The 26,828-nt window shown below is 39.6% G+C and overlaps 1 protein-coding gene and 1 long non-coding RNA gene across 7 annotated transcripts in view; both read right to left on the reverse strand.

Moving 5' to 3' along the window:
- LOC104368620 (neurabin-1) overlaps positions 1-16,309 on the reverse strand; it is a 44,328-nt gene extending 28,019 nt beyond the window's left edge. For 4 of the 6 annotated variants that reach the window (XM_042783896.1, XM_042783894.1, XM_042783895.1 and 1 more), the window contains exons 1-4: positions 15,111-15,215; positions 12,722-14,581; positions 766-898; positions 138-258 (exon numbers count right to left, since the gene is read on the reverse strand). In XM_042783896.1, coding sequence (XP_042639830.1) covers positions 138-258; positions 766-898; positions 12,722-14,326 — 1,859 coding nt within the window. In that variant the 5' untranslated portion in view covers positions 14,327-14,581; positions 15,111-15,215. Of the gene's footprint in view, positions 1-137; positions 259-765; positions 899-12,721; positions 14,582-14,932; positions 15,069-15,110; positions 15,216-15,294 lie in introns of those variants that run through there. The other 2 variants (XM_032989663.2, XM_042783893.1) reach the window with 2 other exon arrangements.
- Positions 16,310-16,455: 146 nt separating this feature from the next.
- On the reverse strand, positions 16,456-26,828 carry LOC116960872. Its single transcript, XR_004406635.1, has 2 exons — positions 26,712-26,828; positions 16,456-16,982 (listed from the first exon to the last, which is right to left on the reverse strand). It is a non-coding gene; the product is annotated as an uncharacterized LOC116960872 (long non-coding RNA).

The following is a 26,828-nucleotide window of genomic DNA, read 5'->3' on the forward strand; positions in this document are numbered from 1 at the left end:
TAAATCAGGACTCCAGCATTTATTCAGCTGCATTCAGCTTTTGTACTTTTATCCACAGTATTTAGCATATCCAGTGAAAATGATTGGGCCCAGTTAGAAATTTGTGAAAAGCACGATCAATTCAATAAAAAACTCACCGTCCATCTCTCTGAGCAGCTCCACCATCTGTTATTGTTTTTACAAAAATACCTAGTTTTTCCAGTCCCTGATCAGCACCAACTCCCATTCCAATAATACTGATGCCCAGACCACTGTCACCTAAGGGATTCAAAAATCTAAAATTAGCTGCAAAACACAAGATGTAACACTTAGCAGTAGTGAGCTGTTTCAAAGAGTTCAAAGTCCTTCCACACAAAAGATTAAAAAATTCACTTAAAAAAAAATGAACCAAAACCCAAAACACAAAAAAACAACCCAAGACAACGTGTTTTCTATCTAGATACTACCTAAAGCATTTCTGTTCTGTAGTTATGACTGCCTGTTAGATTGAAAGCTTCATGGTATCTGGAGAAGATAGCAAGGTTTATGAATGTATACATTTTGGTGCAGATCTGTTACTTAGTGATGTACCCTCCCTAACTTAAGTAACTATTTGCACTTAATAGAGGTCTGTGCAGTTCACTGCATTCAACAGAACTAGCCACAAATGAATGCCTGAACACACATTCAAAAATTCAAGACCTAGATTCAGGGAAAATAGTTTGAATTTGTTTTATCTTTTGTGTGCATAGTATTTCCTGCAAGTGTTCAAGGTTTGATTTGCACCTTTTTCAATTTCCACAGGAAACACTTCCATTTTTTCCACTCTTTTCTCAAGTTCGTACTCAGCTGAGGCTGCCACAGGGTCAACTTCTTCATTACGTCTATCATAGTCTTCATTTGAGTATGTACTGAAAACCTAAGAAAGGTAACAGAAAACGTTTTTTTAGTGCTTTCCCACCCCCTTCCAAACATGATATAATTGTAAGTAAATCAGCAAGGAAATTAAAATGGTATTTTTAGAGATCCCATTTTATAAACAACCATCAATTTAATAAATACCACTGCTATAAGACAGTTTCCAGCTCGCACAGAAGTATAATTTTAGAAGTTTCAAAACAATTCCTTAAACAATTTTTGTGTTGTAAATACACCAAATCATTAAAAGAAATCAGTCAAGGAAATCAGTCATCTCCTCTTTGATATAGTGTGACTTTTTTTTTTTTTTTGGACTACATTCCCCCAAATCCTCCTCCTTCTCTTCTTCCCTCCCCCCACACCATCTGCTAATTGAAGTGCTTCAAGCAGATGTAGTTTTCTGATTTTGCAAGGGAATCATGCAGTTTCCCAGGAAAAGGAAATGCCTTGTTACATACATACTATTTTCAGTAATCACTCCAGCTGAATTTCTGAATTGTTAAAAATAGAAGATAAACAAACAACATGAATTAAGACAGAAATCTAGAAAGGAAGAATGAGCTACATGTAGCAGGGTTAATTTTACTTGTCAGCATGTTCATTAATTGTATTTAAATTTGTAAGTTAGGAAAAAAAAAAAATAATACACCCTCCCCCCAGTCTATTTGAAAAAATCTGAAAAACAAGGTTTATCTGTAAGTTTTTTCAGGCACTCACTGTTTTACTCAACATCACGATAAGACAAGTAACAGTTATGGATTGCAGCTGCAGCAGCTATCTCTCTAATCAAAAACATGCAGTGCTGACACAAAGTTGATTTACACTGGCCTGCTAAGTTTTGGCAACTTTTGCATTTTCCCACTAAGACTAGCTACACAGGTAACTGCAATCACATAAATAAGACAGAATTAACTGCAATTAGCTGTAATTAACATTTTCCCAATTAATTTACATCTGCTAGTATATGGCGCTAGGTCTGCATGGCAGTAGCCTCAGACACAGGAAAATGGTTATTGAAACAGATTATCAAAACCCAACTACCATAAGTCAGTATTTCCCATGGGGAGCTTACTACACCTCCAGACTACAGCTGGAGGACATTTTCACAAGCTCTTCTACAAATCCTAGAAAACAGCTACTTCTGAAACATGGTATGGCCACATTACAAGATTAGACCCACTGGGCAGAATGGGAAGGAAGAAACTCAGTCTCAGAAGTCTTATGTTTCCTCCAATAAAAGAACCTTCTTGAAAAGTTGTTCTAAATCTTGCATAAATGTAAACAAACTAATAAACTCCTTTGGACTATCATACAGACACCAGTGGGCAACAACTGGACATAGAAAGACTATAAGAGTTGCACTTAAGAGTATCTGCCTTCTGTAAACTTTACAGAAAAATCTGCAAAATAGACAAAGAAAACCATCCAAATGATCTCACGTATCCTTACTCTATCACTATCAGAAAAAAGGTGGCCAAGTTCTTTAAATTAATCTCCCCCCCCAAATCAATAACTAGGATACGAAGCAGAAGCATTTCATGAAGCACTATTCTCCCTCTGGGACATGCCCAGTTTTGTTTGATTCCTCTCCATCCCAACAGAAAAAACAAATTCTCTAAAAATATAGTCAACTTATAATAAGATGAATTTTAAAGGAAGATAATGAGTGGACAGATAACTTGTTTATGAGAATATCTGAGTTCTTCAGAACAAATCAAATACTGGTGCATGAAAAAGAAAATCAAGTTTGCTTATTTATAAGCGTACATATGATCTAGTATTAATAACATGACCACTATCAAATAGTTATTAATTAATACTGGTCATTAATAACATGATCACTATCAAATGGCTGAATGAGCAGAATGTGGAAAATGGTTGTAGTTCATTTTGAAGACACCAACAACTGTATTTTCTTGATTCTTTATAACTCAGCGGTCTAATTCACAAAGCAAAAGATGATGTAAGTAGTCACTGTCTAAAGAGGAATTACATTGGCAGAGATGACCAGTTCCTTACATGGCCACTTATAAAGCACTGGAAATTTGGGAGAAGCAAAGTTGCATCATCATAATAGCATTACATATGCTGCAAGTCTTAGGCTGCCAGCACTAAAATATCTCTGGAATTTCTAAAAGTTCTTAAATATTTTTCCAGCTTGAAAGTAATAGCATGGTACTTGACAGTCTCAAGGAATTTGCCCATTTTGACACAAAATTGATCACAGGAATTGATCATCGAATTTAAAATTAGTGGTGGCTTAGATTCCAGTGTTTTTTATAGTTGTTGTTCATAAAATAATTACACAAACATAACTACGCAAATGAAGACTACTGATATTTATGCACACTAACTTTTTAAGAAAAATCTATCTGAAATCAATTCTGACTAATCCACTAAGAGAAACAATTTGTACTTCTCAGTGAAAGATGGCAAGTATGTGAGAACACTTAGGTAATATTCTAAAAACCATAACCTCACAATTAAGACAAGATAGGCTTGTTTCAAAATAGTAAGACACATCCCCACCCCCAACTTCAGAAAAATAATTTTGGTGAAAAACATGAATTTACAAAGAATAGAGGAAAAGCAAAACTGATATATAACCAGAAGCCAGAGAGCACAACAACAAAAAAAAGCAAGAGCACATGAAGAAAACTATGGCCAAAGAGTCAAGGGCAAAGGACAGAAATTTTTATTGTGTACATGTGGAACCATAACATGATATTCATCTTTTACGAGACGGAAACAGTAAAATTGTTGATACTAATATAGAAAAAAACAGAACTGCTCAGCAAGTTGTTCTTGCCAAGTAGCAAAAGTAACATTAAACACAGTTAAAATGGAGGCAATAAATAAGTTACAAGTTAGAGCATTTAGAAGACTGATGAAAGCGCTAAACAGAGTTCATCCCTGTACTGTGTCTGGAAGGATTTAGTCACTGAATAAAATGCATTAGGGACAAAAGAAATTCTAATCTTACTATTTAGAAGCCACTGCTAGCCAGAGATCATAAAATTATTAGTGTGCAGGTGATATTTTTAAAAGATATGCTTTAGCAAACAAGTTATTGCCATAGCATAGGAGAAACCAGATGAATTCTACTGTGGAAACCATGTGAATTTTACAAGACTTTCACTGCAGCTTGTTATATATCCAGAACATTAATAATTTCTGGATCCTGTCAAGCTAATAAATTTCTTCAGAATGTATAAGAATAATTTGAATCCAAAGAAGTTCTGACAGAGGGCTGAATTTTTAAGGATTTTTAAAAATTAAATTGTTAAGATACATAACCAGAAATTTTCAAATATATACTTGGTCCTTGTACAGGAAATATATTTATTTAGAGATAGAACAAACTGCGCACTTCACACCAAGAAAATTAATCACTTCTTGAATGCAAAATTTAGTTCACCTCCTTCTATGAAGATGTTAATATCAACATCATCAAGATCAGCACTCATAAAAAAACAACACAACCTATTGTCTAAAAGATCCTACCATTCAGTTCGTTACCACACAGAACTAAAAATCTCCATTATATCATCTCAGTGCTATCAGTGAAAACAGCATTATGACAGAAACCAACAGTGACCTTGCCTAATTCAAACTCTTAGCAGCACATAAAAAGCTCTACTTAAGAACATTGTTAGTTTTAACAGAATGTTACTTTAGTTAGAGGGTAAACACTAATTCACCACATGTTTGCATGAAACTGCTAGAGAGTCATGAAACACATTCCAAAAACCTCCACTCCCATATTACTTTCTAGTAGATTTGTTTGTGATCAAAAGCAAAACATTACAAAAGTAATTAAACCATAGGAGTAATAAATCAATAACTTCCCAGAAGGGCTCCCAACTAATCGGAATAGAAGCAATATCAACATCACTTTAAAATTCTCATGTAGTGCCACTGTATTTGCTGGAAAGCCTCTGAACACCTGCACAGGGCAGTTAAAGTAACACTTAACAGCTGAGAGAGGCACTGAAGTGTCAGTGACACCCCTGCCTGGACACCACACCTAGCAATGACCACACCAAATGGTTCACATTTCTTCTGAAACACAATTCTGACTTCGAACGCGCAAGTTTACTGGCACTCAATAAAGCCAAACACTCAAAACAAGTTACAGCTCAGGGAAAATTATCTAATAGTGAACAGTTTCAGCTTTTCAAATAGATCGCCTTTGCAATGCCCAGCAAAACGTGAAGTGCTGAGGCAAACACAAATAATCATTTGAAACAGCAGCACTGAAGTAGGACTGAAGTATATTGTACACTTTACAGTTTACTCTCATAATCTCCCTCTTCAGTTAAAGTAGACATCTCATTACTGCTACCCACTCTTCCCTCTGTTTCCGAAAGCTACACAGTATTTTCTATCACTACTTGTTATATTTTAAGTGAAAAGTGATTATACCTGATTTAAGTCAATTCATGCTGTCAAATCCTTTAATCAACAAACAGAAATACCTTGCTTTTTTTCTCTTTTTTAAACACACTTTGACTCTTCTTCAAGAAGTATTCAGAATGGTCGGTAACTGTTAAACAGGTTAATATTATAGGCCATTACACTCAATATAGATTATTCTGTTACTAAACAGGTGGACAGGCAGGCTGTGCACACTTATGCACTTGATCCTGTAGCTCTGCATCACTTAATCAAAAATCCCAACCAAATCAGTTTACATAAAGGCATAAGTGCAGGCCTAAGTGCATCCTTGGTTCAGATCTACAGTGCAATTCCATATAGATAATATCATAAACAAACCAGTTTTTTTACCAATCTCACTATTCCCTACTTAACTATCAGTTAAAGTTCTGTATTTCACTGCAGTAACAAAGGCACTGGAGCTAGCTAGAAAGCAAGAAAGACAACATTGTATCTGTTTCAGTCAGGTTATGCTACCTCCTCCCAAAGCAGAGACACTTTTAGGTATTTCATTTTTAAAACCAAGGCAAAGAAATACTGTACTGGTTTTATTTAATTTCAAACATTCAGAGCAGAAGTTGAGAGACGAGCCACATTCTCGCTTTATGGAAGTAGAGTTCTGCCGTGATCTGGTTGTACTCCACCACCGTCTCAGTTGACGTGGCAATTCTCTGACTGACAGAGACTGAAAGACTCCTAATAAATAGGATATGACCAGAAGAGGCAAAAACTACTCACAATACCACATAAAGAGGGGGAGGGGAGCATCCCCCCAAAAAATTGTGGCTTCTGAAAGACTTTGCTTATAAAGAAAGCGATTCAGTTATGAACATCCATAAGCTTCACAAGTGTCTTGGTACCACCCATTTAAGCCTGTCATTCCAGAAGAATTAGATACATGTGTTTATTTAGTATTCACCAAAACAAAAATCTTCACCTGACCACATCTAAAGAGCAAGCAAATTGGTAAGAGGAACTTCAAAAATAGTCCACCTGGCTGTTTTCTAAAAGCCGTAATAAGAAATAACAACAAAATAACCCTGCCATACCAGATCAACTCAATTAACTAATCTGCAGTAATACTGTCACTAGCAATGACCAATACCCCAGGTCTGAAAAGGAAGATCATCTCACTATACCAAGACACATCAGAGTGTGACGGAGGAAGATGACTGAGAAATAAATCTAAATAACCCGCATGTTGCCTTTTGCAATAATACTTTACTACTCAATAAGAATACAAGAACCCCGTAAAAAACTCTGCTATATTGCACCTTTATGATCTCAAGATTACAAAACATTTACTCACATAATAGAAGCACACTTCTTTTTACTGATGTCTGTGTTCACCTTCTCTTTTATGTTAGAATTATATGAAAAGGGATAATTTTTTTTTTCCATCTCTCAAAAGATAAACTACAAACAAGTTTCACCTACTGCCTGTTCATTCTTTATCAGTCTAGTTTAAGTATTCTCAGGTGTCAATAACAGCAATCATCATCAAAAAGACGCTGAAACTTTTAGCAGCTTAACTGTTGCACTAATGAACTCATCTCCTATAAATCTGCTTATCTTTGCTGACCTTCACCACCACCTCAGTGTTTCTTCTGACTACATCTCCCACAAAACCCTCAAGTGCCTCCTATTCAAATCCTTTTCTCCTTCCTGCTCCCCATAGCTCTTCTCAGAGCAAAATACAGCACAGGCTGGACATGCATAGTGATCAGCTAACATTAAGATAGAAAGAGCAGTTAACTTAAACTAAAGCTACAGCCCTGCCACCAGTGAAGGCACAAATCTGCAACGCTGATACAAGTGCTAATTCTCCCCCAAAACAAGCAAGTATTTCAAAAATACTTTTAAAAAGAACTCTCTCTTCCCTGTCAAATTCCAGTGAAACAGCTAGGAAGTTAGAAGTTGGAGGGACTGAAAAAGAAGTGAGGACAGACAGGTGATAACCTCTCATCCTCACTGTCACCTCACCTGACATCCATAGCATCAGCATTCTCTTATTTGTCTATAGTTTCATAGCATCATCAAGTAATTCAACAAGGGCAGCTAGTATGTCATATGTCTGCATCCAGGGAATAATTCGGTTAGAAAAACAGAGATATTAATGTAAAGAGTCAAGCTGCTCCAGCAGTGAGCCAGGATATAAAAAGAAATTCTTTCCTTTTTCTGTTCCAGTTTAGATTTCTGCTCTACAGCCCCATACCCTGGCACTGGACTCTCACCCAAAGACTCTTGAAATGACAAATCAATCTATCATTGTAAAACTTACATATCAAACCAAAACAGAAGGCGTATGATGTAAAAAAAAGCCAAAGAAAGCTTGAGTTGAAAGTGCTTCTTTCTGGGGAACTGAACAAAGTTCATGGAATCAAAACATAACAAGGACCAGAAAGACATCAGAAATACTGAATATGGAACTTTCCAAAACCAAGTATATCTATACTCAGAATTAAATGCATTTAGGCTTCAAAAATGTTTAATTTTTATGAAAATTGAAATCTGAGCAAGAGTTTAAAAATTATCTTTCCTTAAAAAAAAAATCCCACCAAAATGACATATTTTCACATGTGTATCTTCTTCAAGTTTTATCATGTTTTTTAACATCTCATACTGTTAAGTTAACTAGCAGGAAATGCCATACTCTCAGATGCAGACAGAACACAACAGGGTTACTTTTTGTGAAAAGTCACTGAGAAGAACTGTGGAAAGTTTAAGTTTGAGATAAAAATATGAAGAAAAGTTGTTATGATGTTGTTACAAATATTGTAATGTTGATGCAAGTGATAAACAGAGCTTCAAAACAATTAAGATCTATGAGTTACAATAAACAAATTGTCATTGCACAAGATCCCAAACAAAGCACGATGGAAATACACTTAGATGATTTGTGTCAAGAAAAAAATATGACTTCCCACATAAAAGTCAATTCTGTTTAAATCTACTCTCAAATCAAATCTGTATTTTCCTATATCGACCTACATCCATGTCACATACTTGTTTCTTGGCACCACAGAGGTATTTTACTGAAGTGCTTGACCAATGGCTCACAAACAACTGACCATTTATGCAATCATCGATTCTCTTAATTACTGAAGAAACTGCAGGGCTTGGGTATCTTTCACCAGTTAGTGTATTTTGTATCCCTTTCTGTGTTTGATGTTGTATGTATAAGTTACAGTTCAAAAATCAGAGGATGTATGAAGCTGAAGCACTATCCTGCAACATTCTGTTAAAACAGTGTTGAGGAGACTGTACATTGACCTAGAAAAACGGTGCATCTCCTAGAACTGGTAAGCATTTCTGATTCAAGTGTATCTTCATTTATTGCTTCATTCATTTCCACAGTAAGCAGTTCTGTACTAAAAAGATTGAAGAGTATGCCAGCCTGAACAAGGTTACTGTTTGTGTCCCAGCTATGGATAAAACAGCTCTATTCCGATGCACAAGACAAATGGCAAGATTATGAAGAATTTTCTCTCAGAAGCAGCTAATGCTTGGCTGGTTAGGATGACATACAAGCTATGAAATTGCTTTCAGTTTCCTTATTTAAGAAAAGTTTAAGCTTCTGCTCAACTGTGGCAAATATAAAAATAAAGCCTTTATGAAAGGTTTTGTTTTGTTTTTAACCTGTGTTCTGGACTTAATCTTCAAAGAAAGTATTATTCACAAAAAGCTGGGGACTGTCCAATGCAACAAACTGGCTAACACTATTAATTAAACAGACTTAAAGAAGCAAATAGCAGCTGTACTATCTCTTCAGTTTACCTGAGCTACAGAATTTCTGCGGATCATAAATCACTGCAGAAGTTAGTCATAGTGCTATTAAAGGTTTCGAGGACAAAGTTTGACACAGTCAGAGGTAAAAACAACTCAAGAAGTCAATTTGGAAACAGGCATTTGTTTTCCTAATGGAAAGTTTCAAAATTACCAATGTCAAACAGCACCCAGTCATTACATTTATGTTAATTAAAGCCTTTCGAGGTAATCATGTAATTGAATGTGAGTTTAATCTCTACATTACAAAAGCAAAGTGAAATATAAAGGGATGACAGCACAGCTACCTGACATTATTTGCACTGTCTGTAATGCTGATTGTTTACACAGTTTATTCAGAAAACTTCAAGACAGACAAATTCAGTTCCCTTGCAAATACCTTGGACAGCTGAGTGTGCTTTACATTCCTAACTGACTTCATATGTGGCAACAAGAGACTAAAAATAGTTCATGTACCATAACACAAACCCGGGCTGTGAAGTTCTGCTAATAATTGTATGGTATCCCTCTCTTCACTACTGTAGGAAAAACAAGCAACCAAGACGTAATGTTCCTTAAGGTCTGCAGAGATCAAACAGAAGTAGGACTTAAAGAGTCAGGTCACCAGTGGCAAGTAAGAAATCTTCCCACACATTATTTACCATCAGCTTCTACAGAATTGAAACATTTATTTTAAAAAGTCTCATCTACGCATATTTTCACAGGCACAGGGCAGCACAAAATAATGTAGCATTTGCATAATTTTGTTCCATCTTTCCTGAAAATATCAGATCAAATTATGTTCTTAAACCCTGCCTACGGATGTTAACAATTATGGATCTCTAGCATGGGTCAGATGCAGTGCTAACAGTATTAGATACCTTATACATCCCTTGGGAGCTTCAGTCTCCTTCTTTTACTCAAAAGCCTTGCCAGTTTTGCAACTTAACTAGAAACTTCAAAACAGAGATTATTAGTACATTCTCTCTGCTGCTGCAGCATAAATACTGTTTTTAGGGTGCCTGTGTGTAAATTATATCTATTACCTAAACACATATCCAAATTCCCTTTTGGGTATATCAAGTACAATGGTCAGAGCTCCATCACTGCAGAGTCTTGGTCTGAGAATGTGTTTTTTCTTGCCCAAACACCTTCTGAATGTTTTGAGTTCTCCTACTCTATCAGACACCTGCTAACCAGCAACTGCAAAAGACAGAAAGGGTTTCTTCATAATCACTAGAGAGAGGTAGAAGGAAAACTGTAAGAATGCCAAGGTCAGCCTGGACTCTCTTAGGAGCATCCAAGAGGAGGAGAAACACAGACCTTCATCCTCTAGCTGTGGATGTCTGGAATGGCACTCACATTTCAGTCAAACTTATTAGTTTAAATGAAACTGAAAAAAGAAGCTACTAGGATACATCTCTCACTATGGCACTGCTCTAAGCTGTGCTGGGGACCAAAAATAATCTTTCACTACCACTCAGGATTCTTTTTTTTTTTTTTTTCCTCTCCCAGTTTAAGATGCACTAAAATATATGCAAGAAGTCAAACAAGAGAGATTTCCTTCTGTGAGGTAAAAGTGGGATTTTCTAAAAAGTTAATGAGATATTAAAGGGACATCACTAACAAAGATTTTGGGGAAGTGCAAAAATAGTTGGAATTCTTTATTTTACAGAGCACAAAAGCTGAAAACCATATACCAGGACTCATTGTCACTAAGTATCATAAAAAATATGAAACAAAAAGGCAGACAAGGGGAAAGAAATCATTGCTTAGGCATGAGGAACAGGTGGGAAAGATCCTTACACCCGTTACAGGAAAGATATAGTCAAGTTTCACTGAAAAGGGATAAAGGCAAGCAAGCACCACAAGCATTAATTTTAGGGCCTTAAAAATAAAGTTCACTGGACATATTGCTATTAGGTACAGTTTATTCTGCCAATCCAAGTGGGGCATTATAGGAAGAACTATGCTACTTTTAATGGAAAACTGCTAACAGTTGCTACTAACTGTTCATCTCTCAGTTGTGTAATTGATAATTTGGTACAGGTTGGTTACTGTGGCTTTCAGAGAAGCAGCTATAATTGAACAGTGCTAGTTATGAAAACCTGAGTTTTGTCTACACGAGAGCTTCCATCACAGTTGGCACAGAGATTTCTACTAATGCTTTCAACTAAGTCTGACATAGACATAACAGGGAAGGCAGGAAAAGTCTGTTAAAGGTTCAGTGGGATTTCAGCAATGATCAGTAAAACCCTGCCTACAGCAGGAAACTCAATGAGCTCACATTTATAGCAGACTCTCCACGACACTTTCCTCAGATAGTCAGTGCACAAAAGTGAGGGGAAATGGACTGATGCCCCTCTGGCTCTTTCACAGCCCTCACCAGATTCATTATGTGGTTTCCAATAGTGCCACTCTCCCCTTCAGTGCTCCAGGTCATCACCACTAAAGCAGTATCAACTACAAGAAAGCCATATAGAGTCATTCTGTCTATGAAGAGACTATTAAAAAAACCCACATGCAACAAAACTCGTATTTTGCAACACCCAGAACAATTTCTGGGGTACAACACTGGCTTGTGTTTAGCAAACTGGGAAATAACAGCTCTCCGCTGCAGGAAGTACAGGAGTTGACAGAATTTTTACATCCCTCATCAGTAAAAGTGACTCCTGATTCTGTATGAACAAAGCGTAAGAATTGTTTATTAAAGACAATATTTTTCATTCATGTAATAGTAGAAGAGAATAATTATGCTCAAGAAAACCTGGGCAGTTTCCCATTCTGTCCTGGTCTGCGTCTCCCAATTCTCCTCCCAAAGTGGGACTAGAATAACTGAAGTCTGCAACAAGACTATGGGTAAACACAATTTGAGCTGTGGAATGACTTATTTTGTGAGTATTTTTGGTGAGGGAAGATCAGACGCCTAAATCTTTTTGTTAGCATTGTAACTTACAGTACTCCTCATTATCCAGACTGCCCTGTAACTTCGACTTCTGCAACTTCGTAACTCCAAAATGCTCATGTTAACACTCCTAACAGCTTGTTCATCAAGCCAGTATAAAAAACCCAACCAACACATATGTATGATTATTATTAGACAGAATTCTAAAATCTTAAATAACAGGAACCAGACATTTGATATTTTCTCAGTTAATTCTCAAAACAAGTCTGAAGTTGAATTTGAAGGTTTGCTATGGGAGTTTTTGGTGTTTTGTTTGGGTGTTTTTAAACTTCTATACAAAGAGTAAAACCGCAAAAATCCTTCCTAATGCAGTACCTCAGTTTTAAACAAATGAAGACAAGCATTAAAGGTCATGTACTTGTATCTGTTCCTAAAAGTTTAGTGTTCCTGAAACTGTGCAGTAAAATCTCACATGTTGCACTATGCTGACTATTTTATGAAGCTGCTGTGATTCAGAAATCACTCGTGACTTCTACAATTTCTGAGAAGTTATAACTTCTCTCTTACTCAGTTTTGAATAAAAGCTATAAACTTACATTTTTTAAAGAGTTTTTAGAGCTTTGAAAAAAAAACACCACAAGAATTTATTTCCTGAGTATTTTTGACTGCAAAACAAAACAAAACAACAACAAAAAAAAAAAATTCAAATGTACTTACCTTGATAGGAGCTGTTGAGAACTTGACTTTTCGGTCTGGTTCAGGATCTTCCTCTTCAGAAAGTCCAGGAAACTCCTCATATTCACTATCATACATATACTCCTCCTCCTCCTCCTCCTCCTCTCCCTCCAAAATTTCTTTGCCTTCAGGCCCTTGGTTTTCCGACTCTGTATCCCTGTCATCATCAAAAGCTACATTCTCTATTCCAAAAGCACTGAAGTTCTCGCTCTGCTTTTCCACCACTTGCTCCTCTTCTTCAATATCCCTTTCCTGCTCCAGAACATCCTGAACTCGTGTAACTGGACCATCTCTTTCTTCTTCCCGATTGGTCTTGCTGCCTTCCATAAACTCTACCGCTTCCGAGAAGTAGTCACTCCTCTTTCCTTCCTGTACTTGACATCTGATCGGCTGATCCTCTTGAACAACGTGCTCTTTCTCCAAACCTTCTTTTTCATGCCCTGAGGTTTCATCTTGTGCAACCGGCTCTGCGCAAGTCCCCTCCATGGGGAAAACCCGGGAGAGAACACTATCTGATCTCCACTGAGCCTCCTGACCAGGCATACTGCCCATACCCGCCAGGCTCCTCTCAAGTGCCAGTTGCTCTCTTTTGTCTTTTCCAGGTGCCTCGCTCAGCTCATCTCTGAGTCTCACAGGCACTTTGGTGGATGCAGCCTTCTCCGGACATCCTTCAGCAAGAGCAGATGAATCCAAACTGTGGTGGCTTTTCAAAGGGTACTGATTAGGAGGACTACAATTTTTGGAAATTTCTTTGGCTTCTTCAGTATCGCTGTCACCCAGAAAGCTTTCCAGCCTCCTAGAAATGGGCCCCGCACTCAGGAAGGAGGATTTGGAACCACTATTGAGATGTTGCTGCTTCAACTCCTCATTACCTTGATTTTCAACTTTTTCCAGTGCAACTGGAAGACTTGCCTCTGTATTAAAACTGAAGTGGTCCACCACACTGCTGCAATCGGAAGCTGAACTGCGCCTCCTCTTATCCTCACTTCTTTCACATTTGCTGGGGGAATATCTGTCCACTGAGCCCCGTTGTTTTATATTTCTCTCAAATAGCTTCCTGGTCTCTGAAAATTTTTCTGCCAGGGCAACTTTGTCCAAGTCTGCCTCATCGTTGCTACGGATGACCTTGTCAGCAGCAGAAGGCACAGACAATGAATCCACAGGACTGCTGGAAGGGCTGGTATTTGTATTAAGAAGATTATTTTTTTGGACAATGAGGAAAGATGGGCTACCTGGAGGAGGTCCATATTCTGCTGCCACAGCCCGGCTGATTAATTTGGTCTCAGCAGGTGGACTGCTTTCACAAGAGGGTGTGGAAGAAGAGCCTCCCATTTGCAGAAACATGTTTTTGATCTTGTGTACTCTATTGCCGTAAGTTGCAGCTCTGCCTCGACTGTGGGGGTCATTTCCCCCTCCATTGGAAGAGGTGCTCAGCTTCTGATGCAAGCCCGTTTTGTTGGAAGCATTTTCAGGATTGCTTACACCATCAAAAGAGCATTTGATAGCATGAAAATCGGATTTATAGGCATTTCGGTGTGGAGAAGCACTTCTTAAAGTCCTTTCCCCTTTGCCTTCGGTTTTCATCATTGTCGGCGAGAAAGCTCCCTCGACTCCTGAAGAAGAATAGGAAGGACGACTCCCAGGCACAAAGCTTCCACCCTCCAACACCAGGCAGAGCAGATCCCACCGAAGATCAGAGAAGCGGCCTTTCACTCGGCCAGCCTCTCCACTCGCATTGAAATGGAGCGCAGGGGAGTATACGTGAAGAGAAAGAAATCAAAGCGCGTAAATGGCCACATCGGGTATTATGCCCAGCGCGGACCGCGGTGTCCGGAAAGGCATCTGCAGAGAGTCAGAGAGTTTTCATTAACTCGGGGCCTCGCCGGCTTGCGACCCGAATCCGAAACTCGGGGTGAGAAACGCCGCCCGAGACCTCCCCGCGGAATAAAGCCCATTGTGTCCGCCGGGGCGCGCGGACCCATCCAGCCGCTGCCGCCCAGACACCGACCCGGCGGCTCCGGCGGGGGATGCGGCGACGGGCGGCCCCCCCCCGCCGCTCCCGGCTGCCCGCCCCTCCCGCCAACGGCCATCCCGGGCCGGGCGGCGGGGGAGGGGGGCAGCGCCCGGCCCTGCCTGCCTGCCGCCCGCCCGCCCGGGGGAGGCCGGGCCCGGGCCGGACCTCGCCGCACGCACCGCGGCTCGGCGGGGCAGAGGGGCCCGGGCGCCCCCGCTCTGCCCGGAGGCGGGGAACCCGCGAATTTCGGCCCCAAGTTGGGGCTTCCCCGTGGCGGCGCCTCTGCGCCGCGGGGCCTGCGGGGCGCGCAGAGGAGCCGCCCCGGCACCTCGCCCCAAACTTTCCGAGCCAGCCTACCTGGGGGCGGGGGTCCCGCCGGCTCCTTCCCCTCAGCGCTCCCGGCCGCCCAGCGGCCGCACACACCACGCCATCATTATCCGCCGCCGCCAGCCGCCCTCCCTCCTTCCCCCCTTCCTTTCCTCCCCCCCTCCCACCCCCCCGCCCCGCCGCCGCCGCCGCCGCTCCGCACTCCTCACTCCACCTTCCTCCCGCCCCTGCGGCGACGCTCCAAACCGCCGCCCGCCCCGCTCGCCGGCGCTCACGCTGCTCGGCGCCCTCCTCCGCGCTGTGTCTCGGGCCCGCCCGCGCGCCCTCCCTCGCTCGCACACAAAGAGAGGGAGCGGCGGGCGCGCCCTTGTTCCTCTCAGCGTGAGGGGAGAGAGGGGCCGGCGGGCGCGCCCGGCCTGAGGGAAGCGCCTCCCGCGCCGGGATATACCACGCCATAGCGGGATGTGGGTTTCGGGTGATACCATGTCGGGGAGGCGAGCAGGCCACGGGGCCGCCCTCCACTGCCCGGTCCCGCTCAGGAGGCCGCGAGCGCGGCGCGGCGCCGGTGGGTGAGGGTCGCTGACCGGGACCGGGCCTGGGGTTGCCGGGGCGAGGGACAGCGGCGGGCGCTGGGGGAGGGCCACGGGTCGCTGAAGAAAGGTGAGCGCCGAGCCGCCGGCGTCGGGGAGGTGAGCGCTGCTTCCAGAGCCCGGGCGGCCAGCGCGGCGGGGTTAGCGGTCGCCCTGGCTTCACGGCAGGGCAGCGTCGTTCACGGGTGGAGGAGAAGTTCCGGCAGCTGCCAAGACCGTGGCACTGACAGCCAGAAGTAACAGCAATGCCAAACATTCCTTCCCCCCTCCGCCCCCTATCACTTTACAAATCTTGTTGTTACCCCCCCCGAAGAGTCAGGGAAGAGTCAAACCCAAGCTCAGGTACACAGCTGCTCGGCGAGGCCCGGGGCTGCCCGCGGCTCCCCACACCCCGCGAGCGAGTGCGTGGGTACTCCCACAGGTGCCGGGCGAGCCCCCCGCATGCTCCCCGGGCTGGAAGCCGCGGCAGCTCCCCGACACTGAGGAAATGATGCCCGTCATCGGTAGCCTTAGGCAGCAATAACCGCGATTGTGCAAGCAGCATTTCGTGTACCCAGCGCGCTTGTTTGTTAGTCCAAATAAAAGCACTGGCTTCAACCTAACTATCAAGTTAAAGACAGAATTCGGATGACTGTCTGGTTTCTAGTGTAGTTACTTCCACAGAACATATACAAAATAAATAAGAGAGCATTAATGAGCACTGGTAGTTGCCGATTATTTGGCAACTGTTGCTACTAAATTGTGTAACAATTATTTAGAGGTCTAAATACATAACTCTTTGAAAATAATGGTTTCACTGGTTTATTACTCTAATCAGTGGTGAAATTCGTACATTCTCCCAGACATCCCAATTGATTTTGGCTTAACTGGGAATCACAATGCCTGGAGTATTTCACAGCTTGATTCAAAATCTATGATACAGTCTCAAATTAGCTTTAATCATGATTTTACAATAAAAAGAAAACATTATCTATACATTTTTCTAATGCTTTGCTTTTCTAATACAATGCAGGGAGAAAATTGTTGAGACTTTCTTCTGTGTTTTCAAACATCACAGGGACAATGGCATTTCACCAAGACCTGCCACTAACAGTCTTAGATACACTTGTAAACACCATTTTGAATAAAATTTTAATACAAATTGTTTCACCATAAGAGCAACAAATGTTTCTTATTTTGAGAATAGGTAGGTCTTATCTAGAACAGGGAGCGGTGATCTTTCTCCCACATCCTCTTGAGATAGTCCTTCATGTAGTGTTTCTAGGTGGGGTTGAAATTGCAGGACTTAGCCACCATCTTTCAATAAATAGGGCTGCAAGAGAATACTAAGCAAACGTTTCTTTCACAAACCAAAGGTGAATACTAAGCAAATGTTTCTTTCACAAACCAAAGGTAAATACAGGGTTGCTCAGCAATTTGAACACTGTGGGCAGAGAACATTCTGCGTGCTACTCAGGGAGCCTGGCAATACATAGAAGACCGTGCAAAGAAAACAAAGGCAGAGCTCCGGAACAACATAATAACAAAGCCCAAAGCAGCTCTAAAGTGTGCCCAGGAAAGTCAGAGGCCTTTGTACTGGGTGCTGGATAAAAGAGGCTGAAGCAGGAAGACACTCTTGTGTTTGAATTCTCCCATGCTTGAGAAAGTATGGAACTGTAATTACAGATCCTGAAAACAGATTTAACTGCACCAAAGGACTCTTATTTCCTTACAATTTCTTATCCTAACTAGGAAAACATGCAGGTCATTTTGGCTAGCAGTGCTGCTCAGGATGGACAGTATTTACCAGGGTCAATAGGTTTCTAGTAAGGGAAGACTCTGAATTGTGTTCTAGGTGAAAGAAATAATAGTATTGTTTACAGAAAAAAAAAATGATTTAAAATACCAGAATTCAAGATAAAGACCTCTGGAATTTGAGCAAGAAGTCTAGGAAGGTGACGTAGTTTATGATTTCAACATAGCTATTAACTGCAATAAAATCTGGGAAGAGTATCTTACACATTGAGTTTGTGGTGGTTTCCTTGAAAGGTTGTGAAACAACGGTGACTAAGCAAATGGTTTGCACTGAGCGAGAAGCATCTATGTTTTGTCATCTAAGCTTACTAAAAAAATGGGAGTTTCAAGGAAGCAGCTCAAAATCTTCTTGGGGAAAAATAGAATTAGTATTACAGTATATGAACTCATGAATCTAATGAAGACAGACAAAGAGGAAAGTGTTTCAAAAAAAAAATAAAATTGAGAGCGCTTCTGCAAACCCAGTTGTTCAAACTGCCACTGAAGTACAGTGTTTATTTCAGTATTCACTCTGGCTATGGAGGCATATATGTGCAAAAGGAATGCATTTCAGTGGTCATCAGAGAGTGACTAAGCATCTTCTGAATGGAACCGTGTTCCTGTGATTACTCTTGTCTTGGCTTAACTGTTTCAAAATCCCTCTCCTGTTGCACACACATGCCTGTGCTTATGGTCTGGGGACAGATGAAAAACAGACATTCCCTATGAGTACATCAGAAGAGTGTCTAAAACATAACTGAGCAAAGAAAAAGACTCTCGAGATCTGGGTGAGAGTGATATTCTCTCACTGGTGTGACATTATCCTATAAGGAAGTTCCAATAAATATGTAAATAAATGATCTTAGATAAACTGTCATTTCTTAAATGGTTTATATTCTTTCGGCTTGTAAGGACAGTCATCTTTTTAGACTTCAGTTGAATGATTAATGTAGCTAAAATGAGGCATGTATTTAGTGGTCTGGGTTAGTATTTATTGATAATGGTGGATTCAATTGCTGCTGTTTATTCAAGATGAACATGAGAAACCATTAAGTGCAAACTCCAAACTAGTTTGAAACTGGTATCATCAACCCATTAATATACTTTAATCAACTCATGAAAATGTTGGTCTTGAGTCTTTTTAGAAACCAAAAAACTTGAACAAGCAATACTTTGGCTGAGGGCTGGATGGTAAAGCTTCCTCTCTCCACTGCTGCTTTACTGATCCCTACAACAGAGTGGGCAGAACACGGTCAAGAAGGAGTAAGTGCCTCCCAGGGCAAGGAAAGCTCCACAGCCAGTGTAACAGTTCAACGTTGTCAAAGCCAGTGATCAGCTGAGCTGAAGAAGCCCGCGTGAGAAAAAATCATGCCTCCAGCGTTCACTGCAAAACTTAATTCTCTGAACTTTTACTCTTCGAAAGTTATCTGCTCTATCCACATTTTAGTTTTATCATGTGATCTGAAATGCAGTCTCACCAAATTTTTATTTAATCTGCTTAATGTGAGTTACATCAGCAGTTTTAAGTAGAACAAGTCAGTGGGCTTTTTTATACTTTTGCAAAAAGCCAGGAATAGAAGGAATAATTAAGCATTCAGAGTTCCACAACTATTTCTGTAGATTTTTAAAGCTATATTTTAAGAAAATATTTTTCTGTTATTTAGGAGTAATTAAAATGTTCTGGAAGTATTTCAGTCGTACTCAGTATAATTTGAACAGCAATTCTGAATTTGAAATAGAGCACCTTCTATAAGTTTGATGGGCAATTTTGTGATGTCTATCGTTCAAATTAAGAAAGCAATCTATAATTTTGGAAGACTGTACTTATGTTAAATACAAAACTAAAATAATAAAGTAGCATTTTAAACTCATTACTTTGTAGCACTTCTTCACAAAAATAAAACAGAACTAAAGCCCAAAATGGTATTTAATGGTCAATAGCATCTGATCAATGAAGGAGAAGCAAAAAGTTTCAGAGCAGATGAGGAGACAAGTCATTTGGTAAAGGAAGTGCAGCAATGACTGCAGACAGATACAGAACAAAAATCTGCAAAAAAAAAGCTCAGGGTCTAAATATGGTCAAATCCATGAAGGATATTTCCAAGGCTTAAGGGCTGGACAGGCCAGGCTGCCATACAGTACCATTTAAAATAAGGATGTAAAGATATCGAAGAAAGTGTCAAACAAAAACCAGACCACCACTAGTGCAGGAGTTATAGTATGTGATGGTAAACTAGGGTAGATTTCGGAATGGGATTCCCCTAACAGCTTGCATTTTGTGTAGAACATTACAGATGCACAGCAGGACCCTAAAGACTACAACTGCTGTGGGTGAAGAAATGCTCTAAAGACAGGAGCTAATTAAATTTGACTCAGTTCCATTCAAATTGTACTGGATAATGTGGCAATTACTCTACTGCATGCCAGCAGCACCACAGAGAAAGCCTGAGACATCACTGTGCCTGTCTTTACCATTGTATATGATGATATATATGTTCAATATTTATTTTAATTTCTAAAATTGTAGCCACAATGTTTTGGGTAAGTTAGTGCATGTCCCAGGTTTTGTTTCTCTTTCCACAAATTGCTCCCCAGCACATTCAAGAAGCATTTGGTAAAATACAGAAGTTCAAGTTGAAATGGCTAACAGTAATGCTGTAATCCTGTGGCTTTATTTTTGGTCTCTACCTCTATTGCCACCTCTGAGCCTTCCCTGTTCTCCCATTCCATGGTCAGCTGAGCCAAGTTATAAAGAAAAAGCTCTTTTTCTTTAGAAAGCAGAAGTTGTGCTTACTGAAACATGATGTATTTTATAGGCCTAATATAAAATACATATCCTATAACTAGCACTTTGATTAAGAAAAAAATTTACTATCAGTACAAACTTTAACAAGATTTATTGTTCATGCAAGTAAGTAAAAAAAAATCTATACCATTGCAAACAAACTAGTTAGAAAACTATCATACTGAGCAGTGTTATTAATAAGGCATCAGGACTCAAGTCCACAACCTGCCTGGTTCTCTCTCACTGCAGTAATATTTATGCCACAGCAAACTTTAAACGTGGGATATGAAGTGGATTTTTTGAGAAACAGAAGCAACTCCAGCAAAGGAGGGCTGCCTTCTCTCGTTCCCAAACATGTCTACCATACAAAACTCCAGGGAGGGTCCATGGTGGTGAATAATACATCAGTGTCTATCTTGCTGGATTAACTTTCATAAACCAGTATTTTCTTGGCTGCTTGTTCACTAAGAGATAGGTCCTTCAAGGATAGGGCTGTCTGCAGAAGGGTGAATTTAATTAATGACTAGTCCCATTACTTCCTTCTACAGCCCACCCAGGATGCTGTTCCCCAGAAATGCTGTGAATTAACACCCTGACCACATATTCTGGCCACAGAACCACTCATGTTAAATGAAAGTTGGTGGAACATTGCTGAAACCTGCACTGAGCGCAGCTGGCCTGCCAGCACACCTTATTAACGGGCTTTGGAACCACATTGGCAAATTCATGAAAGAAAAAGAACAGGGGAGGAAAGAAATGACCATTTTGTAGAATTGTGTGAAATGGTGGCTGAAGACCATGCTGGGTTTCTCAAGCACAATAAGCAGATATTGTCATGACAAGGAGGCAGGGGGTCTTAATAGGGGCATCCCACCAAGAGCTGTTGGAACGGAAAAATCCGCCATTGCATTTTTCAGCCTGATAACTGGAGTACTCTTGATACAGTTTTATGTGTCAGGATTTTAGGAAATAAAGTTTGTGACTATTGTTGATTTTACTGATTACCAATGCAAGAAAGCTTATGATGTCGTACTGTCTTTGTGTGCCTCTCAGTGTCTCCTACACTGCAAGGACTTTTGAAAACTGGCCAACTGGTTGGACCAGATTTGACACAGGCCAAGAGTTTTCAACAATAATTATGGTCCTACCAGTTTTGTAAAAATAGGCAGCCAGAGAGAGAAAGAGGAGAAAGAAAGACATTGCAAGATCAATCAAGGAAAATGTTACAGCAAGAGATCACCCCTTATAAGCCACTAGAGAATCTTGTATAAGTCACACAAGACTGAAATCTGATGAATGCCTTAGTCACAAGAAAAGCCTTATTTTGAAGTTGCACTTTTTTTTGAAGCCAAAGTCAGTCAACCAAGAGACACACATTGGGACAGTAACTGGCTTCTTTAATTCTGGAGTTGACAGCACAGTGTCTTATTCTCATGTGCTAGTTTCTGTCCGACCAAGCAGTTTTATACAACCCCCAAAGCATTTCTATACAATAAAAGTGCAATCCCTGATCTGAATTGTAATCAGGAATGCTATGAAAATAATGTGAAATAAATCCTGTCCACACAAAAATATGATTGCATTTTTAAAAAAATAAATAACATTATACATCTATGTTGTTTTATAGCATTATTTAAAACACTCACTGTTAAAATGTCTGTATCACAGTTATACCTATTTATGTATACATAACACACTTATTAATGTATTTTTGAGTTATGAGATAACCTTAAATCCTTTGAAATTAAGTCCTTATAAACTATACCATTATGTTGGAAATGTGAGAGAAAGGCATTAAAAAGGCACTTTATGCAAATACTAAATTCACATCAATATTTTCAGAGAAATAATAATTCTTTTCCAAATCTGTGAATCTGGAAAATAGCTTTCAGTGTCAAATTTAGAGCTTTATTTTGACATTTCTGAATCAAAACACTCAGTTTTTATTTTGAAAATAAAGTTCTCACTTAAAAATATTTTTCAGGACAAAATAAGTATAAAGTGAAATATTTAGACTAAAGAAAATACTTTGCATTAAGAGAAACTGATTTTATTTTTTTTTAGAAAAATAGAAAAAACTGCATTTCACTTGAACTGAACTTGAACTTGTCCAGATGTGCCAAGAAATAGGAAACTTGTGACTGAAGGTTGTCCTACCATGAGCCCTAAAGCAAGTGGAAAAAAGAAACCTGAATTCCCCAAATTCAAGCAAGCAAGTGATCTATTAGAAGCAATCACCAAGTTACATGCTACTCTAAGATGACTGCAAAAAATAGTGCCTGGTAAATAGAAGGCATTAACTCCATATGCACTGGAGAAAGACATTCCAACCACCTGTTCAAAAATCTGATCTAACTTAAAAATTTCTATCAGTCCTTTGCTTTCAAATATTACTTTTAGAGTAGCCTTAAGAACATCATTGGCAACTGATGGATTGTCACTGTTTCAGAGACTACTGCTAAGGGATTCACTTTGACCGTATATTGATTCAATTAGATATATTTAAGATGTGTATCAGTACTCTCTGGGAGGATAAACCAAGCATCCATCCCTTTTATTGGTAGGCTGAAGTTTCTAATTTCACAGGAGTTGAAACCAGACTGGCTGATTTCCTAGGCATCACAGCTAGAGATATTTCAGAATTTGGTTCCTGGGTTTTCTGACTGCAAAGCTGCCAGCTTGTTTTGCACTTCCTATTTTAGGAACAGAAGGATGAGAGGCTGTTCACAGTGACTTTTTAATGTATGAAATGCTGTTGGGAGGTAACTACTAAAGTGAGGGGCCCTCAACTAAACATGCTTTGGTAACAAAATGTTAAAAAGATCACTCCTATATCATTCTTAGTGTTACTTTTCCAGCAAAAGTCAATCAGGATGTACCCATATAAGGGATAAAACACTTGTTTCTGTATCGTCATTTAAGTAGTAATGTAGTACTACTAGTGGCCATAAAGCAAGTTACTGCCTTTAAAAGATTCTGTTCCTGCATTTAGTACCTCCTTACACCACAATCCTAGGGATATTTTCATTAACACTTTAAACAAGAAGAATGTCTTGGGAATTAATCTAAAGTACAGTGAAATAATTCAAAAAAACCCTTTCCTTCTGAAATTAATGTGCTTTTGATGAGGTTGACAAGTAGGGTCCTTAACAACTACCCCACATACTCATATGGTGTATTTCTGCCTCCAAGCCAGCACCGAGGCAGTGGTTTACCATCACTGCAATATCATCTATAGTGCCGAGCTGGCAAGTCCACAGCCTTCCACCGGCACTCAGAGGGCAGGTCTCAAATGCCACAGCATGGGAAGCAAAACCAGGTGATTCTCAAGTATGGACGGCTACACTGAATCATAGGAAATGAAAGAGAGCTTCACTTTCATTATAGACTTTCTCCACACTGAGGTTTAAACCTCTAATAGCAGAGTTACAGGCTGAGCCTCAAAAGTTTTATGTTAATATGGTCATAACAACTGCAGTTTAGGTTACAGAAAAGCTGATTACAGCAACTTGGTTTAAACATGAAAATAAAACCACAGAGCTGCTCACATGGATGCCTGACAGGGTGAGCAGATGAGTACAGCAAAACATCACAAGACGTATCAGGAAGGACAGTAGAATGAACAGAGTATTTGCCTTGAGGCACAATCTAGCCCTGATAGATTTATTGTACCTATAGCTCTAGGTGCATGTTCACATACCAAACATCACAGAGCTGGAGATCATAGCCGTGTAGTAAAGCATGCCGACAAAGTAACCTATGCTGTGTCTGTAATCACATTTTTCCAAAGACTGGTATCCTAATAAGACTTTGGAAGTGTCTGTCCACACACTTAGATCTACCAGCAAAAAGCAAGTCCTTGTATGCTGCCGATGTGTCCCATTTCCAGGTCACACAACAGCCTGGTGTGCCTTTGGAAGGCCTGGTTTGGAAGCATGGATGTGCACTGGGTGATTTCGTCTGTGTACGTTTCCACCAAGTCAGACCCTGGTACTCAGGCTGACATTCCAAACCACCAAGCATTTTTAAGCAGCTGCCTGTTTCTTAATATCAGTAATAGTCAGAAAATATTTCTTGCTCCCTAGCTCCTCAGTTTCTTCCCAAAATTACTTCTGAGATGCAGACAAGGCAACATTCAATTCTGCAGTAATAAAAACTCAATAACTTGTCTACTCATGCTTTAACTGTTTGAGAAATAGGAATTCTTTCTTTCTGTTATTTTTCATCATTTCTTTTCTGACCCGAAAGGCTCCCCAGTACAGCCTAAAGTTACAATTTTAAATTAATAAAATTGATACAAGGTAATTTCTGTGTTGTTTCACTCTCATTGATTTGATCTTTTTTCTCTGTTGACAGTTTTGCACACAAGGGTCTAACAAAATACAAAAGGTCTACAAAAATACAAGAACCAGTTCCATGAACATAGAAAAACCCTTGAAAACTATTACAGAAATAGTGCCTTTCAAGCATGTATGAAATACACAAAAGGCATGTGGTGTGGAAAAGAAGTTGAGGTAAAATAAATGGCAATATACCATGCTCTACTATTAAACTAAATTGATTTACTTAACATTTAAGTCACATTAGACTTTACAGATGTTCAAAATATGAGCAAGTTAACTCTACTAGAATTAGAGTCTGCAGAATTGGCTTTACTATGTAGTAGTGCTCCTCTATGTGCCACAAAGACTTAGTTAACATTTCACAAACCGAGGCAGAAATGCTGTGCTGGTTATGCTTGGTGTAGGTAGTTTTCTTCACACCCATCTCAGGTGATGGGAATAAGCATGGCTCTGCTGACACTGGAACCACACTCACAGATGTTAGGGAGGAATTTGACCCTTCCTTTCTGTGGTTTAGGGAAGTTTATAAAAAGTACAGGATGGGAGTGGAAGAGTAAAGTATTCTCTTTAAACTTGTTTGATAGCTATCATAGTGAGATATAACGCCTTTATTAGATGTCACTCTGTGAGAGCTACATGGCTTGTTCATTGTTCTCCTTAGCTTATTCCTAGGTAATAAAAGCTTATAGTCATAAAAAATTGGTATTGTGCTGCATTACAAAGTTTCTTTTGTACTTTAATGCAGACTTATATAGACTGCCTATATATAAAAAAGATTAATTCTTTGAGTTATCTGCTCCTTAAAATAAGATGCTGTGACTCAAAGCTCCTTGAAATCAGTGCAAAAATACTTAGTCACTTATTTGTCATGATGATTTTCATGTGAAAAAAACTGTAATTGAACACAGCCAAGGCCTTTGCTACATCTTCTGCACCTTGTAATCTGTCCACTAACCTCACCTCTCTGTGGGTTGCATCTCATGCTTCAAGCTCCAAGCTAGGCACCAGGACAAAGTCAGTAAGAAAATATTTTTCTTCTTACTTCAAGATTAATTGGAGACACAAAATAAGGAACTTTCAATTCAGAATGAGCTGAATTTTTTGGTGAATAACTGTTAAGAAAAAAAATTGCCATCTTCCCATGGCAGATATTTCTATCCATGATTGTGCTATATAGGGAAAAAACAGTTTTGGAAAATATCCCTGCAAAGGAAAATACTTAGACACAGATGGCATTTAAAGTCAATAGGTGAATCTGGCTTGTCTTTGCTGGATTTATGGACTATGGAGTTGATTCACAGTTTGTGTAGATATTAAATCTGAAAATCTATTCAACCCTCTGTTTTATCCAGCCATCAAAGTCTCCTCATCGCATCTCAATGAAAAATATAATTCTACAGAACATACTTATATTTATTGGGAAATTTATTATAGCTTCATTGTTTATCTTCACCAAAATCTGTATTTTTTCCTATTCTGGAGGCTTCTTTCTGTTACGCAGTCATTTTGTTAGCCTGTCTAGACCACAATGTGAGGTCATCATCATACCATCTGTTAAACTTGTTCAGGTTAGCGTGTCTGCAACTCAGTTCAGCTCAAATGTTATTAGAACATCCTCAAAAATGAGGGTAAGTCAGGCCAAGTCATACTTCTCAAGCATACTACAGGTAATAGATCTACTATCACAGGTAATATAGCTGGTATTTTGTCATGGGTTTATTATAGAAGTATTTAGAAGCCATTTCAAGCTAATCTTGAAATATTTTCATCTGAATATCTGAATTCACAGAAAAATTAGCATATCTGAGTGGCATGGAATAATTAAATTCATAGTACTGGTACAAATGTGGAAAAATGTCCATAATCTGAGGACATATGCCAGGAAAAAACCCTGGATTTTGATATTCTAATTGACATTGCGTAGGAACTTACACATATCAGCCCATGATCTCAGCCAGATGATGGGGAAGGGAAGGTAATACTTAGTGTGTTTTGTAAAGATAACAGTGTGGCCTCTCTGCCTGCAGCTCCAGTGTTTTAGGGCATACAGATTCATCAAAGACAAAACTTGCAAACTTGTTTAATTTGATGTTAACAGAAGAAAACCAAATATTGATAGAGGAGTTATATTCTGACTTACCTTCCAGTGAACTGCATTGCCATGCGAGTAACAATTGTTTACATGTGTGTTGCAGAAGAAGGCGAAGAAATACAACAAATGAGGACGTCTTTATCACACTTCATCCAGCAAGGTGAT

The sequence above is a fragment of the Tyto alba genome, unplaced genomic scaffold, assembly GCF_018691265.1.
Source record: "Tyto alba isolate M040663 unplaced genomic scaffold, T.alba_DEE_v4.0 Super-Scaffold_7, whole genome shotgun sequence".
NCBI lineage: Eukaryota > Metazoa > Chordata > Aves > Strigiformes > Tytonidae > Tyto > Tyto alba.